The sequence below is a fragment of the Nematolebias whitei genome, chromosome 10 (genome assembly GCF_014905685.2).
Source record: "Nematolebias whitei isolate Nwh7 chromosome 10, NemWhi1, whole genome shotgun sequence".
In the NCBI taxonomy this organism is placed as follows: Eukaryota; Metazoa; Chordata; class Actinopteri; order Cyprinodontiformes; family Rivulidae; genus Nematolebias; species Nematolebias whitei.
The window spans coordinates 8,531,904-8,548,421 of NC_056507.1; the positions used below are offsets into that span (position 1 = coordinate 8,531,904).

The 16,518-nt window shown below is 43.8% G+C and overlaps 1 protein-coding gene across 1 annotated transcript in view; it reads right to left on the reverse strand.

The window, feature by feature from the left end:
- The window catches only part of il34 (interleukin 34), a 16,984-nt gene extending 955 nt beyond the window's left edge, over positions 1-16,029 (reverse strand). The window contains exons 1-6 of the mRNA XM_037683105.1: positions 15,998-16,029; positions 4,999-5,102; positions 4,571-4,648; positions 4,312-4,389; positions 2,910-3,017; positions 69-252 (exon numbers count right to left, since the gene is read on the reverse strand). Of these exons, the coding sequence (XP_037539033.1) occupies positions 69-252; positions 2,910-3,017; positions 4,312-4,389; positions 4,571-4,648; positions 4,999-5,091 (541 nt within the window). The 5' untranslated portion in view covers positions 5,092-5,102; positions 15,998-16,029. The remainder of the gene's footprint in view (positions 1-68; positions 253-2,909; positions 3,018-4,311; positions 4,390-4,570; positions 4,649-4,998; positions 5,103-15,997) is intronic.
- Positions 16,030-16,518: the final 489 nt, after the last annotated feature.

Sequence of the window (16,518 nt, forward strand, 5' to 3'; positions counted from 1 at the left end):
ACACTGAGACATCTTTAGTTTGACTCACAGTCCTTCAGAGACACTGACACATCTTTAGTTTGACTCACAGTCTATCGGTGCATCTTTGCTGTTGAAACACTCCCTGAAGAGACAGAACATGGTTCGGCACAGACTGTCCACCAAGGACTTTGGAGAAGCGAGTCTCCAGCTGGATTCTGGGACTCTGTCGGACTCTTCTGTTAACTGGTCCCAGATGTCCTGGATCGTCTCTGGAAGTTCTTGCTGAAACACCTGGGGACAGACACAGAGACCTGAGAGACATTCAGGTGGACTTTATGTGGACAAGCAGTCAAGACAGATATATAAATGTTTGAGACAGAAGAACTGATGAGAACTTGGATCTCATCAGACACAGACTCTGTAAATGTCCTCAAAGTGGATCCTCGTGGTCTCAGCCTGTCTCTGCAGCTCTTCCTTCTGCTGTAAACTGAAACGTTCTCTTGGTTCTGATCTTCCTGATAACTTCTGTTTCATTCAGAATCTCAGACCCCTGAACCAGAAGATGGGTCAGAGATTTTAGATTTCCTGCCTCCATCATCATGAATTTCCATATCAATGTGAAGAAGGAGGAGATGATTGTGGATTTCAGAGGGAGCAAACACACCGTCCCCCCTGAATATAGGAGGATCTGCGGTGGACGTGGTCTCCATTTAATACTTGGGTGTACACCTGAACAACAAACTCAACTGGGGCAACAACATCACCAGCCTGATCAAGAAAGCTCATCAGAGACTCTACTTCCTCAGGCGGCTGAGACGAGCTGGACTGGGAAGCTCAGTCCTCACCTCCTTCTACTGGTGTGCAGTGGAGAGCATCCTGTGCTCCAGCATCAACGTGTGGCATGGAGGCTGCACAGCTGCAGAAAGAAAAGCTTTGCAGAGAGTGGTGAAGGCTGCACAGAAGATGTTGGAGTCAAGCCTCCCCACCATCACAGACATCTACACCTCCAGATGCAGGAAGAGGACAATCTGCATCATGAAGGACTCCACTCACCCAGCACACACACACACACGTTTTTTTGCCCTGCTCCCCTCAGGAAGGAGGTTGAGGAGCATTAAGTGTAGAACCACTAGACTGAGGAACAGCTTCTACCCTGAAGCAGTTAGACTCATTAATCCCTAATAAAGATAATCACTGTAATGCCACTTTAATTGGAGACACGTCATTTTATCTGTGCTGCTGATTTCTTGCCCTTAAGCTGCTGTATTTATACCCGTCTGCTCACAACAGAATCATGTTCAGGCTGCTGTTTAATATACAGTGCAGTATTTTTTCACATTATTATTATTTAGCGTATATAGTGCCTTGCGAAAGTATTCGGCCCCCTTGAACTTTTCAACCTTTTGCCACATTTCAGGCTTCAAACATAAAGATATAAAATTTTAATTTTTTGTGAAGAATCAACAACGAGTGGGACACAATCGTGAAGTGGAATGAAATTTATTGGATGTGTCAAACTTTTTTAACAAATAAAAAACTGAAAAGTGGGGCGTGCAATATTATTCGGCCCCCTTGCGTTAATACTTTGTAGCGCCGCCTTTTGCTGCAGTTCGAGCTGCAAGTTGCTTGGGGTGTGTCTCTATCAGTTTTGCACATGGAGACACTGAAGTTCTGCCTATTCTTTCCTGCAAAACAGCTCGAGCTCAGTGAGGTTGGATGGAGAGCGTTTGTGAACAGCAGTCTTCAGCTCTTTCCACAGATTCTCAATTGGATTCAGGTCTGGACTTTGACTTGGCCATTCCAACACCTGGATACGTTTATTTGTGAACCATTCCATTGTAGATGTGGCTTTATGTTTTGGATCATTGTCTTGTTGGAAGATAAATCTCCGTCCCAGTCTCAGATCTCTTGCAGACTCAAACAGGTTTTATTCCAGAATGGTCCTGTATTTGGCCCCATCCATCTTCCCATCAATTCTGACCATCTTCCCTGTTCCTGCTGACGAAAAGCAGGCCCAAACCATGATGCTGCCACCACCATGTTTGACAGTGGGGATGGTGTGTTCAGGGTGATGAGCTGTGTTGCTTTTACACCAAACATATCGTTTTGCATTGTGGCCAAACAGTTGGATTTTGGTTTCATCTGACCAGAGCACCTTCTTCCACATGTTTGGTGTCTCCCAGGTGACAAACTTTAAACAACACTTTTTATGGATATCTTTGAGAAATGGCTTTCTTCTTGCCACTCTTCCATAAAGGTCAGATTTGTGCAGTGTACGACTGATTGTTGTCCTATGGACAGACTCTCCCACCTCAGCTGTAGATCTCTGCAGTTCATCCAGAGTGATCATGGACCTCTTGGCTGCATCTCTGATCAGTCTTCTCCTTGTTCCAGATGAAAGTTCAGAGGGACGGCCGGGTCTTGGTAGATTTGCAGTGGTCTGATACTCCTTCCATTTCAATATGATTGCTTGCACAGTGCTCCTTGGGATGTTTAAAGCTTGGGAAATCTTTTTGTATCCAAATCCAGCTTTAAACTTCTCCACAACAGTATATCGGACCTGCCTGGTGTGTTCCTTGGTCTTCATGATGCTCTCTGCACTTTGAACAGAACCCTGAGACTATCACAGAGCAGGTGCACTTATATGGAGACTTGATTACACACAGGTGGATTCTGTTTATCACCATCAGTCATTTGGGACAACATTGGATCATTCATAGATCCTCACTGAACTTCTGGAGTGAGTTTGCTGCACTGAAAGTAAAGAGGCCCAATAATATTGCACGCCCCACTTTTCAGTTTTTAATTGTTAAAAAAGTTTGACACATCCAATAAATTTCATTCCACTTCACGATTGTGTCCCACTTGTTGATTCTTCACAAAAAAATTAAATTTATATCTTTATGTTTGAGCTCATTTGCAGAACAGAACCAGGACCTCCATCTTACCTCAGCGGGATGAGACTGGACAAAGACTCCCTCTGCGTCCCTGAAGCGCCGCTCCAACTCTGCTGTGTACGGACGGGACGGATGTCTCTCTGGCAAAACCCGGATAATCTGAAAAGAGACCTCACTTTGAGTTTAAAGCAGGATTAAAGAGCTGGGAAAAAAACCTGCCAAAACATTAACGTTTAATCACTACAACCGTCCAATGTCAGGCTTCATCCTGATTGGGACCGATGGTAAAGTTCTGCACATGTGACGAACAGCTGGACTTCCAACCTCGCTTCCACCTGATGACCTGCCAGTCTGAGCCTGAACTAACGAAGACTTCCTGTTATATAAACGTTGATCCGTTTTCTCCGTCGACTGTGATGCGCGACTCCCACTGAGAGCAAGCTGCGAGGAATCGGACCGTTCAGTACACCATCAGGCGTTACTGGTTTTATCTGACCACAACACAAACCACAAACATGTTCACCTGGGTGAAAGGTGGTTCTTCACCCAGCAGGTAAAAATGGAGCCATAAATCTGCTCAAACTCATTAAGTTCTAACAGTCTGACCACAGATCAGTTTTACCTCCTCTACATGTCAGACCATGAACATGTTCTGACCCACTCTTCTTTCCATCATTGAGGGTTCTGCTCAGCTCTCTGAAGGTCCACCACAGTGTTTCAGTCAGGTTCAGGTTCTGGACTCTGACTGGACCATTGCAGCACCTTGGTTCTGTTCTTTCTGACCCGTTCTGTTGTGGATCAGCTGCTGTTTGGGATCATGGTTCTGTTGGACCCAGCTGTTGGACAGATGGACACACATCTGACTCCAGAACGTTTTGGTCTCCAGAGGAGTTCTGCTCTACTCAGTGACTGACAGGAGCCCAAACCATCAGCCCTCCACCAACGTGCTGATAGCTGGGAGGAGCTGTTTGCTGCAGTGCATTCTGGGTAAACATCTGTCCTTTGGTCTGGTTCTGGTCCAGAAGTCTTGTGGTTCCTTTAGGTGAAAGTCGTGCTGCCATGTTGTTTTTAGAGAGAAGAGAGAGACTTCTGACCTTTGATCTGCTGACTGCAGCCTGTAGTGTCACTGCACGGTCTGACCTTCAGGGTGAATCAGCTGTTTTAATGTTTCTACTTGTGAGTGACCAATCTTTCTGTAGAACGATGGACTCTAAACGACCTTTGACCCTTCCCTGATTGACAAACAGCAGCAGCAGCTGCTTCTATAGGTTCGCTGCTGATGTCTTCCCACCTTGGCATTGTGTTAACACACATCTGTAGAGTCCAGAGCAGCAGAACCTCCTAATGAGGATCAAGGTATCGCTACATTTGAATCAGCTGCATCTTCACGGTCAATCAAGGTGATAAACACATGAACAGAACCAGGTGGATCCATCTGACAGGTGAAGTTTACCTTTTTTAGGACGCCTTGGTTGATCTGAAACCACAGCCTCTGGAGGACGAGCTCATCCAGGCCCTCAACCTTTACCCTCTTCATGAAAAAGAAAAGAATAGTTAGCAACGAGCCCTGAACGCAACACTCTCCACAGAACCATGTCCAAACAGAACCACAGCATGAAGGAGTTAGTGCTGCTCTGATCTTGGAGCGGTGGAACCAAAAGTCCTGTTCCTGCGGCAGAAACAGAAGCAGGTTGTGTGTTTGAGTTTCTCACCATCCGGCTGATGTTTGACAGCTTAAAGATCTCCTGGCGGTAAACCCGGATGGAGTAGTTGATGGGGAAGTTGTGCTTCTGTAACGTAGACACACAAACATCTCATTCAAACAACTTTTCTTTGTGGGTTTCTCAGATTATTTTGGATTTCAGCTGAGAACCTGCGGATAAGGAAAACCTTACGGCTTGGAAACAGAATGGAGTTGATATTGAGCCACTGAGGAATGTTTGCTTGCTTTACTCTTAAATGTGGTGTTTGTGGGCCAGCCGGGCCAGAACCTGCTGCTGGGATGGGGTTAGGGTTTAGGAGTTTCGTTTTTGTTGGTTGGAACCTGAAAAGGACCCACAGGAACTCCAAACTTTGCAGACCCGGTCCGTCGTTAGGCTTTTACAGAAAACATTTTTTAATCGACTTGCTCTGCGCTCACCATGTAGCGCCTCCTGTGACTCAGGCTGTCGTTCAGCGTCCTCAGGGGGGGGCACATGCTGGCTGAGGGGGAGGCCGTCAGAACAGGAGCCATCACCAACAGGCCTGCAGACAAAAACAAAATCAGAGCTTTATCGAGCAGCACCGCTCGGTCGGGACCATCTGACTCGTCACATCTGACAGTTTGACGGATAGGAGCGTGCACGTACAGCGTGCATGTTTCTGAGCACGTCATGTTGTCTGTAGAACCCCAGCGGTTCAATCCAACACCTTCACGAATGTTAAACTTTCTGTTCGCAGCAGAACTTCACTTTTAAACATTTTACCTCCATTTAATCTGCAAATCCGTCATCCAGACGCTGAGCCACCGTGCTACAATAATCTGAGTGAGCGTTACTAAGACGAGACAAATCAAAAGCTCTTTGGATCATCATGACCGAGATTCTACATCAGAACCAGAACGCTGGAGGAAAATAAAATGTAGAAAATTTCTCATCCTTGTGGTTTTTAAAAAAAATGTCCTCATTTCCACAAAACCTTCGTTTAACGAAACACAATTTCTAAAATTATTTCTAAAATCAATTTTTAAAATAAAAGTTATTTTGGAAAAATTAGACTTTTAGTCAAAGGTCTGAACAACAGAACCTTGTTAAACAAATAAAAAAAACAATGAAGCAATAAAAATGACCATCTTGTCTCTCATGTGGAGCAGATTCATTGTTTATTTATTGTTTATTGTGATTTATTGTTATTGATGCTCATCGTCCTGCAGGGAGAACAAAAACTGAACCAGAATCAGTTTCCACCAACGAGTTTTGACACGTCCATTACTCGAACAACAATATTGAGGAATAAAACCCCGGAGTGAACCGGCCCAAAACGTTCGGAACCCAGAACCTGTGGCTGCTTTCACACATTTATCTCCATGCTGGACTTCAGCAGCCTGAAGGAAACCACGATCCCACCAGACCAGAAAGGTTCTGAGCTGCACCCCAACACCGGGCCAGGAACCCCCGGTTTTTAATAACGCCAGGAAATTCTGCAGTGGGCAACATCAGGGAAGCTGAAAGCAGACCCAAACAGTTTCCATCTCCAAACAACTGAAGACAGAGCTGGTCTGCAGGCGGTCCGACCCGGTCCAGTTCACACTCTGTGTGAGACGATGTTGGAGCAGAGAGAGTTCTGACAATGAGTGTAAAAAAAAACCCGATTACATCTCCTTCCAGCTGTCAGGACGAGCTGAGCAGAAACCAGAGAACCTGTTTTACACTCTTCAGGGCACTGATGATCTGATGATTTAATGATCTGATGATTTAATGATCTGATGACCTAATAATCTGATGACCTAACAATCTGATGATCTAATGATCTGATGATCTAATGATCTGATGATCTAATGATCTGATGATCTAATGATCTGTATGACCTGATAATTTAACTAACAATCTGATGATCTGTCAATCTAACAATCTCATGATCTAACAATCTGATGATCTAACAATCTGATGATCTGTCAATCTAACAATCTCATGATCTAACAATCTGATGATCTAACGATCTTCTGATCTAATGATCTGACAATCTGATGATCTAACAATCTAATGTTCTGATGATCAGAGACTAGCCTGTATAAATAAAGGCTAAATTAATTAAAAATGACCTAATAACCTAACAATCTCATGATCTAATGATGTAATGATTTGATGAGCTGATGATGTAATGATCTGATGATGTGATGATCTAACAATCTGATGATCTAATGATCTAAAGATTTGATGATTTAACAAACTGATGATCTAATGAACTGATGATCTAATGATATGACGAGCTAATGATCTAATGTTTTGATGAGCTGACGATCTGATGATCTAATGAGCTGACGATCTGATGATCTAATGATCTGATGATTTAACAAACTGATGATCTAATTATACAAGCTAATTATCTAATGATTTGATGATCTAACGATCTAATTATGTGATGATCTAACGATCTAACGATCTGATGATCTAATGATCTGACAATCTGACGATCTAATGATATGACGATCTGATGATTTAACAAACTGATGATCTAATGATACAACAAGCTAATTATCTAATGATTTGATGATCTAACGATCTAATTGTGATGATCTAACGATCTGACGATCTGATGATCTGATGATCTAAGGCAGACAGGAAGCAGTCGAAGGAGCCGAAGCAGATGGTTTCCAGATGGTCAGTTGTGTTTTTCGGCTGATATCTGTGTTGATCTCTGGGAAACTGTCACTCAGCTCAAACCTCCGGGGTCGTATCCGTTCGCAGCTCCCGACATGGACCCAGCTGGAAAAGTCCCAGCATGCTCCGGGTCATTTCGATAAACCAAACTAAGCACAACATATCAGACGTTTATTGGTTGTTTTTGTTTAATAAATCCCGTGTTACTGAACTCTTCAAACATCTCACAGTGGTAACAAAAAGCTAAATCTGATCATTTATTAACACAAAACTACTGAAGAAACGTCTGAGGTTCAGATTCTGCTTAAAGTTTCACTTAAGACGATTTAAAAAAATTAAATAGTTTCCAACTTTGACAAACTTGTTTGATTTCCACGCAGAAAGTCTCCGGGTGGTTTGGTTTTAACCGTCCTTCTGTGCAGACACTCAAGTGCTTTTCTGTGGAATGAAGGATGTTTAAAGTTTTCCTGGTTCGTCACGAATCCGAGTCCTCTGCAGCTGCCGCAAAAACCCAAACCCTGACAAAATAAACACGGAGATCAAATTCCTCTGCAAATAAAAATTCTTCTTTTAATTATGTTTTCATTTAATATTTCTACACACTCCTGTCAGATCCAGTAGCGGGCGTCGAGACCCTGCGTTCAGTCAAGCCAGACATGGATCAGCTGTTTTGTACCAAATGTTTACTCTTGCACAACCCAAGTGTCTTTTTGCTCTTTACATTCAAACTCAAACACTTTTGTCAGATAACGAGAGACTGGGCTCGAAGACACCTGCAGCCACAAGGAGATGCCTTTTCCACCCAGACTGAACCAAGTCTGCACAAAGTCAGTGCCATGTCCGTGTGAAGTCTAGGCCAAGTCTGCACAAAGTCTGTGTGACGTCTACATGATGTCATGATCAGCGGCCCCTGGCCCCCCATCTGCTCACGACTCTGCCCCTTCGTGAGGTCACGTTTTCTGCTTCTCATGCCACAGTTCCTGCCTTCATGTTTTGTTTACCTCTCAGCTCCTGTCATTGTTCATGCCTGCTCCTGTCACCCCCACTACAGCCACTCTGCCTCGTCACCGTAACCAACCTTCATGCCACTCGCCTGTTTTCAGCCCTTTTATAAGCTCCACGCCCACACTCATTCAGTGCCGAATTATTAAACCTTCCATGGTCCCTGATATTCATGCCATCTTGTTCTTGTTCATGTCTGGTCAGGCATGGTCATTTTTTCCCCCACGTTCTTTCAACCTTTATTTAGGCAGGTTCATCCCATTGAGCCTCGGGAACTCATTTACAAGAGAGACCTGATTTCAACAAAGAGTGATGACGACAACAGACAACCATAAAGGATGAATACAAATTGAGAATAAGTGAAAATAAAATTGAATTGAAACAAATGTAACAAAAAAAACCCAGCTAGGTTGTAAGATGATGTGGAAATCTAAAAACAGGAACATGTCTGTATTGGTTTTTGCCATGAACTTAGCAGATGTTTAAAGCCACTTAGAGAGGTCAAGGTCAAGAGCTTCAGATCTTTTTGCAAGATATTCTAGGAAACAGGAGCGGAGTAGGAGAAGGCCGTTTTGCCTCGTTCAGTCCTCACTGAGGGGACACTGCAGGTAATAATGTCCTGAGAGCGCACGCTGTAGCTGCACTCATGCAGAGATGTACGCTAAGCTAGCAGCACCCAATACAGACGTGCTAACTAACAAGCTAGAAAAGGAGAAAAGGGGCTCCGTTTCCTTCATGCTGAGCCGTCCCACCCCCCTTTGGAAAATTGTCAGTACAAAAAAAATGTAAAATAAACGCTACAGTCCGCCTTCAGGCTGACATTAGGAGTTGTTGAGATCTTAAGTGTCTGGATGCTGCTAACTCGGAAACTGTTACACTCTTCTGCACTTCGACTGCACAAATACACAAAGCACTGGTCATGTTGAAACCATCATCCACTACAGGATGTGGTTCTGAAATATTCCAACCAACAGAACTCCATCGTTGCGTCCCGCTGTGCAGAACCTCCTGCCGTTTGAACTAATTTAAAAAAATAAAAGCCCTGCTTGTTTTCCTGTGGATCTCTTCTTTGACCTCGTGTTAAGTTCAAGTAACTCAGAGCTCTGCAACAATACCGTTTAATCAAAAACTACAGACAAATGTGTTTGTTACATTCGAAAATGAAAGAAGCGAAAGTTATAACATTTATCATGGCTCTAGGACAAACGACAACGAGCGAAACATTTAGTGTTTTTGATTAAATTGAAGTGGTGAAATTGTTCGGACCTGTTCTGAAGCAGCACGTTCAAACATGTTTGTGTGAAACACACCGAATACTTTCATGTGATCTGTCCTGCTCCAAACGTCACAGCAGCTTTTTGTAATAAACTGACAGCAAGAGGAGAAACAGAACATAAATTTTACAGAAAAACGTTAACCCTGATTCTAATCTGCACCACAAATCTGCTCTCACAACAAAACTCACGCCTGCAAACCTCCAGAGGCCTGCTCACCGGCGCTGGTCCGCAGAACCTGCTGCTGAGATCAGTTGTAGAGAGCCTCGTGGAGCCGTTTGTGATTTGAGTGATGAAGTCTCACTTTGCGCTGTTTGCAGATGTACACTGAGGCCACAGCAGTCAGCTCTGGTGTGAAAATCCTAGAACATCTGGAGGGGTTTTACCCATCGACCAAAACTAAACAACAGGACTTCTGTTCCAGACCTGAAGACGGTTCTCTTCTCTTTTGAGGAACTTCCCCAAATTGGAGAGTGTAGAGCTTTCACCTGCATGAGATGCTCCATTTCTACAACTGAACTCACGTGCAGATTAATCTTACTCCCCTCCCTCCTGAGGTTCATTATGGTCATTGTTTACCTAACTGACAGGACTCTTTCTGCAAACTGATCTAAAAGACCAGTATGTCTTCATGCTGCCTCTGACTCGTCATAAATCCAACATGGAGCTGGCCCCGCCCCTCTAGGTGACGCATCGCAGAATGTAAAGAGGCGTGGAGCAGAACTCAGCTGGGCTGACGTGGAGCACAACACGTTAAAAACGTGACGGAAGTATGGATCCAAAACACGATGAGGTAACTCAGATTAGTGGTTCTCTCTGTGGTCATTTGACTTTAAACTAAAAAAGCTGCTGTGGTTCCTCGTGAACCTGTTCTTTAATCCTGGACCAGGAGGTCACACAGACCACGTCTTCACTTCATCACATTATTGAGCGTCAGCTCGCCTTTCCACATGTCAACTGTTCGGCTCTGTTACTACTAGGCCTGTCACGATAACAAATTTTGCAGGGCGATTAATTGTCTCGGAAACTATTGCGATAAACAATAATATTGTTTGAAATTTGACAATAATTAGTAATTATTGTCAAATTTACAAAGAAATGTTTATTATTTTTTGTGTGTAGTACCTTTTTTTGACCACTGGATGACAGTATAAGACTGTTTGAACTGAAGGATGGATAGTGAGGGAGCAAGCAGTGGGTCTCTCTAAGAAAAATGGGAGGGAGGCCCCTTGACGTGGCATGGGCTGTCTCTCCTGTTTTTCGGTTCTCAAAATGGCGGACACTCTGTGTGGTTTGAGCTCTTTAGCATAGCATTTTTCACACAAAGCTTTTAATTAAAAAAAATTTTTCTAAATCAGTAAAAAAGTTCTCAGCTTCTTTTTGCAGATAAACTTTTTTCCCCGAAGGCACGAGTTTCAACTGTTAATTTTGGACCTTCGACAAGACGGAGGTTTTTTCCCTGAGGTCTGCCTGTTAGTTTAGCTTGTAGCTTATCTTCTCATCTTAGCTGCTTTTAACGATCCAAAAACACGATTTGGATGGTTAAAATTGATTTTAAAGAGAAAGGGAGGGTCAGTGAAGAGCACCAGAGTTGAGCTTTTTGTCATCCAGTGTCTTCAGTAGAAAGAGAGAGACATGAAGAAACGATAAAGCTGATAAATGAAAACGAGGTCGACAATTTTCATTTATCATGTGATTAATTAATTTATTGTTTATCGCGACAGGCCTAGTTACTACCTCTCTTCACGGCCCAAAGGAACAGCAGTGGGTTGGCTTTAACCCCCTCACCACATCGATCCATTCAGAAATCAGAAGGTGTCCAGGTCCTGACTTGAGGGGACAAATAAAGTCTACAGAGAGACGTTTGGGTCACCTGGACGAAGGTGTGAATTAGAGTGAACCTGACCTAGGATCAGGTCTACAGCTGCTCTGCAGGTGTTAGAAAACTGAACTCTGAGACCTCCTTAGTTTAAAGTAGTTTTATTAATCGTTTGAAGTAAATGTCTTCCTAACCACCTGTCCTCTGTCCAACATCTGGACCTGTTGGTTCTCAGCAGTGTCCCTTGTTCTTGAGGTGCAGGTGGACCATGCGTCTGTGGAGAGGTTGTTTAGTTTCTCCAACATGGAGGTCTGAACAGTCCTGCAGACACCACTCCGCTCAGTCTGGGTTTGGGGGTTCTGTCCTCAGGCTGGAACAGCCTGTCTGAACGTCCTGTTTGATTTGAAATGGACCGGGGCGTTTGTTCTTTTCTTTTTTCTCCTGATGGGAAGTGAAATATCTTCAACTACAGAATAAAAGTCCAGGTGTTTAGCTTTTCATTTTACATTTCCTGGACGACTGGAGGGCAGAACTGGGCACACCAAGACCCGGGTTCTGTCCTACCACCCAAGGTTCTGTTAGACAGACCAGCAGCTGTGAACAAAACCTGAACATCTGTCCGTACAAACGTCCAGCTGATGACGTGCACCACAGCTTCTGCTGAATCCAACGTCCCACCAACAGCTGAGTTGTAAAGGCTTCACCACGTTTGTTGGCCGCACGGCGGTGCAGTGGTTGAAGCCGTCGGCTCGCTGCGAGAAGGTCGCAGTTTTGTCTCTGTGTAGTTTTGTCACACATGAAGTGACAGACGCAGGTGAGTGGTTACCACGGTGACCGCAATGAGCCACAAGCAGCAGCTCTAACAGTGATTCTGATCTACGGTTCATATCGATTAGATTCTGAAAGAAAAAAGTTCTTTTAGCTGCATCAGCACCCTTCAACATTTCAGCAGGAATGTTCTAGTTTCAAAGTCAGTACGCATCATGTTGACGCTACAGTGAAGTCAGAATCGTATAAATCTAAGTATTCTGTCAAAGACTGACACAGAGCCAGAACCCTTCATACCGTACAGTAACACAATGTTCTCTGAGAAAATAGACCAAATGTATTTGTCACTTTCCTGACAGCAACAACGTTTCTCCCACTGGACATGCTGAGGGCTGCTGCACAGCTGGATTCCATCGTTCTAACAAAGACTCAGTGGAACGACAACAGATTCCAGTCCACATGTTGCTCAACTCCGACAGGAAACCCAGAAGATCAAACCGAGAGTAAATAAGATGAAGCGGTTTGAGGCTGCTGCCTCTGCAGAGACACAACCAGGAGCTGAACATCGGGGACTTCACACCGCTGCACACGTCCACCACACCTCGTTTCTTTTCTAAATGTAAAACAGCAACAACAGTCGGACCTGATCACTGGAACAGAGGGGGTGGAGGGGATGTTGGTGGTGGTAATGGGGGATCTGGGCGTCCTCCCCGAGAGAATTTTCAATAAAGTACAGTAGTCCCTTGTTTATTGCGGGGGTTCTGACCCCTCACGATAAATGAAAAACCGCGAAGTAGGGATACAGTAGTCCAAGTTCAAGTTCAAGTTCAGTGAACTTTGCCACGACATGCCAGGTTGTAATCGCACTCGCTCATCGCCTGTTACTCCCAATCTCCCTCTTTAAATAAACAATTTAAATTTAAATACTGTAAAATTTTAAATAAACAATCCATACAGCATGGGTTGTTTATTTAAAAAGTTACAGTATTTAAATTTAAAAACTGTAGAGAAGTGCAGCAGGACCCTTCTTGATCAATTACACTGTAATAACTGAACATAGAAGCTCTACGATAATTAAAAAAAATAGCTTTTAACAATTTTATATTTTGGGATTATGACGATTTTACGATGCGACATACTTTGAGTTTTAAGTTGGAAGACAAAAGTCGACCGGTGCATCTGGACAGCAAAGGGTTAACCCATCACAAAGCCGCAGCAGGAGAAATGTGTGCGCGTGGCAGAGAAGGTGATCACGACAAGCTGCAGGAGGGAGCTTCCCCCTGCATTTGTGAGCTGCACACGTGGTGCAAAAAGATTTTAAATAATTTATTTTAAATAAACAATCCATGGCTCAGCCAATTGTGTCGTGTCCAATCTTACTTTGAAAAACCGCGATATAGTGAACCCGCGAAAAACGAACCACAAAGTAGCGAGGGACTCCTGTAAATGCCATTTCCTGCATTCTGGTGTATTTTACAAAGGCTTATTACAGTAGATTAACATGAAACAAAATATATAAACTCAATTATTATTGAAATCTCTATGCAAAGCGTTTGTAATGCAAAACCACTGCAGCTCTGCAGGTAAGGGGGGCGTTCCCTTCAGGACAAATTGAGGTCGCTGATTGGTCAGTTGCCGACATGCCTACTGGATTGATTGACAGGCAGCACAACTCATGCAAAAAAAAAAAAAAATCAGAACAAACTCCCTAATATTTAGCGCTTTGTCACCGAGTTAGAAAAGAGTTGCTCTCAGTCCACTTGCTCAGTTCAGGAAAGCGTCCTGGTCGCTCCGACAGCTCTTCAAATACTCGACTGCACGACAAAGAGCTTAACGAGCCGAGATCATCGTCTCTTTGTCGCAGCTCAGTGAACGTTCACGTAACTCCTGCAGTGACTCACACATCAGATTGTTCACAAAAGCGCAGGAACTTATGCGTAGTGCAAAACGTTTAATTCTATTTTTGTGTTTCTTTAATAAACTTGCCCACGACTTTGAACTTTTAGGGCCGGAGTTTTTTTTAAGAGCAGAAGCAGAAATGCGAAGCGACAGCTCTGATGTGATATTAGGAAGCGTGTTATGTTTAAAATTAGTTTTTATGCAATTATTTTTTTCAGTTTCCATATGCAATATGTTTTATTCATTCAAAACAGTCAAATTTGTTCACAAATTTATTATTATTAGGTCTGAGAGTTACCAGATCCAGGCAAACAGTTACCGGAACGCTCCCTGTCAAAATAAGAGTTCCCGGATCTTGTTCCGACAGGATCCAGCTCAAATTAAGCCCCGACTCCGATCGGCTGCGCGTCGTAAATATAGCTGGGCTTTAGCATCGGACTCATCTTGTCCTGGTTTCTTTACATCAACATGAGCGAGTTTTCCTCTAAATGTGTAAAAGCTCAGCTAAACGTGGAGAAAGAGCGTTTGGTTTCAGACGGGTAGGATTGCAAACATCACTTTGTTAATCAGAAGCTAAATCTTTATTTGATATATACAGTGTTCTCTTCAGATCATCAGCAAACAAGAGTCAGCAAGGACCGCATCCTGCATTCGCCTGTCAGAAGAGCTAAAGCTTCACTCACAGCAGGCGAGAGAGATCAAACCACAAGTCGCAAACAGCAAACGCTGAAAAACATCTAATATTCACGAGTCAAGTGTTAAAACGTCAACGATTCTTTCATCAAACCTCGGGATTTCTTAAAAAGTGTGACGAAAATCCAACTTTGCTTGAGGTCTGGGTTCTCACTCGGATATACGGATCCAGCTAAACGTTTGGACTCATGTCCCCGAGACCTTAAACAGAAGCCGAAGTTTTTGTGGGAAAAATGGGATTATTCAAATTAAATCAGTGGAGTCAACAGCTCAGATATGACCTTCAGTTTTACAGATCCTGAAAAACTGCAGCTGAAAAACATCGCTCAGCAGCTAAACCCAACATGGCTCAGCAGCTAAACCCAACATGGCTCAGCAGCTAAACCCAACATGGCTCAGCAGCTAAACCCAACATGGCTCAGCAGCTGAACCCAACATGGCTCAGCAGCTAAACCCAACATCGCTCAACAGCTACACCCAACATCGCTCAGCAGCTAAACCCAACATGGCTCAGCAGCTGAACCCAACATGGCTCAGCAGCTAAACCCAACATAACTCAACAGCTAAACACAAAATCGCTAAACCCAACATCGCTCAACAGCTAAACCCAACATCGCTCAATAGCTAAACCCAACATGACTCAACAGCTAATCTCTCAACAGCTAAACCCAAAATCGCTCAACAGCTAAACCCAATGTGGTTCAATAGAACTTCAAAAAGTTCTTCTTCAAAAAAAGTAACCGTCCAGATGACCGGTCTGAACATTGTTGGATTTCTGCCTGGATTATTGAGCATGAACTTTGGTGTTTTGAACCATGACATGGCATGACCGTCTCAGAGGAGATGATGGGGGAGAGGGAGAGCCCCAGAGGCCATCTCAGCACCAGCAAACTGTTTTTTTCATTATGGAGTGAACCATTTGTGGGAATCGTTTTATTTTGGCGGCTCCTCAGATTGAAGAAGTCCTTTGGATGAAGGACGAAATGTCTCAGCAAAAAAAATAAACCATCTAGATGACCTGACTGAGCATTGTTGGATTTCTACCTGGATTACTGCGCATGAACTTTGGTGTTTTGAACCACTTTGGGATTATTAAAGCTCACTTTCTGATTCCTGCAGAACTCCCGTAGACTTCATGTTTGAACCAGCGAGTGTCAGATTTGGCTAAAAGCCCCAAAACAGACAGAAGCTCCTGACAGACTGTCAGACCCTGCTGCTGGTCCTCCACCATCACACGCACACCTGTTATAACACACTCAGCTCTCAGCAAACGACTCAGATTTTGAGTTTTCTGCTGGAATAAAAACAAATGAAAAAGTTTCTTACCTAAAAGGCCCCCCAGGAAGCACAGGGACGGTTGGACCATGCTGCTTTAAACTGCAGGACAGTGTGCACGTTCACATGCATTCACACCAGTGTCCCCTGAAGCTGGGCAGTGTGTGTGAGGACACACACACACATACACACAGGTCTTCTGTTTTCTGGTCTTTGTGGCTCTGCTGAGCCTCTCAGAGAGACACCTCGCAGCTTCCTGCCTGAAAACACAAAGAAGGACCTGTCAAACAAACAAACAAACAGAGGAGAACATCTGATGATCTTGATCTTCTGCTGCAAGTCTGATTTCAGTCAAACTGAATGAAGCACATCACATAATAAAATAAACATTTAATGTAGAATCAGGACCAGGTAAGTCCACCTGGATTAGTCAGACCTATTGGTTCAGGTGGACCCATCAGATGTGAAAAGTCCTGGGTTTCAAACCTCCCGAAGGTCACAAAGAAAAAGTAAATATGTAAAAATGTGGGAGGATGTTCTCTGGAGCTCCTCCTGAGAAGGACGTTAACCCC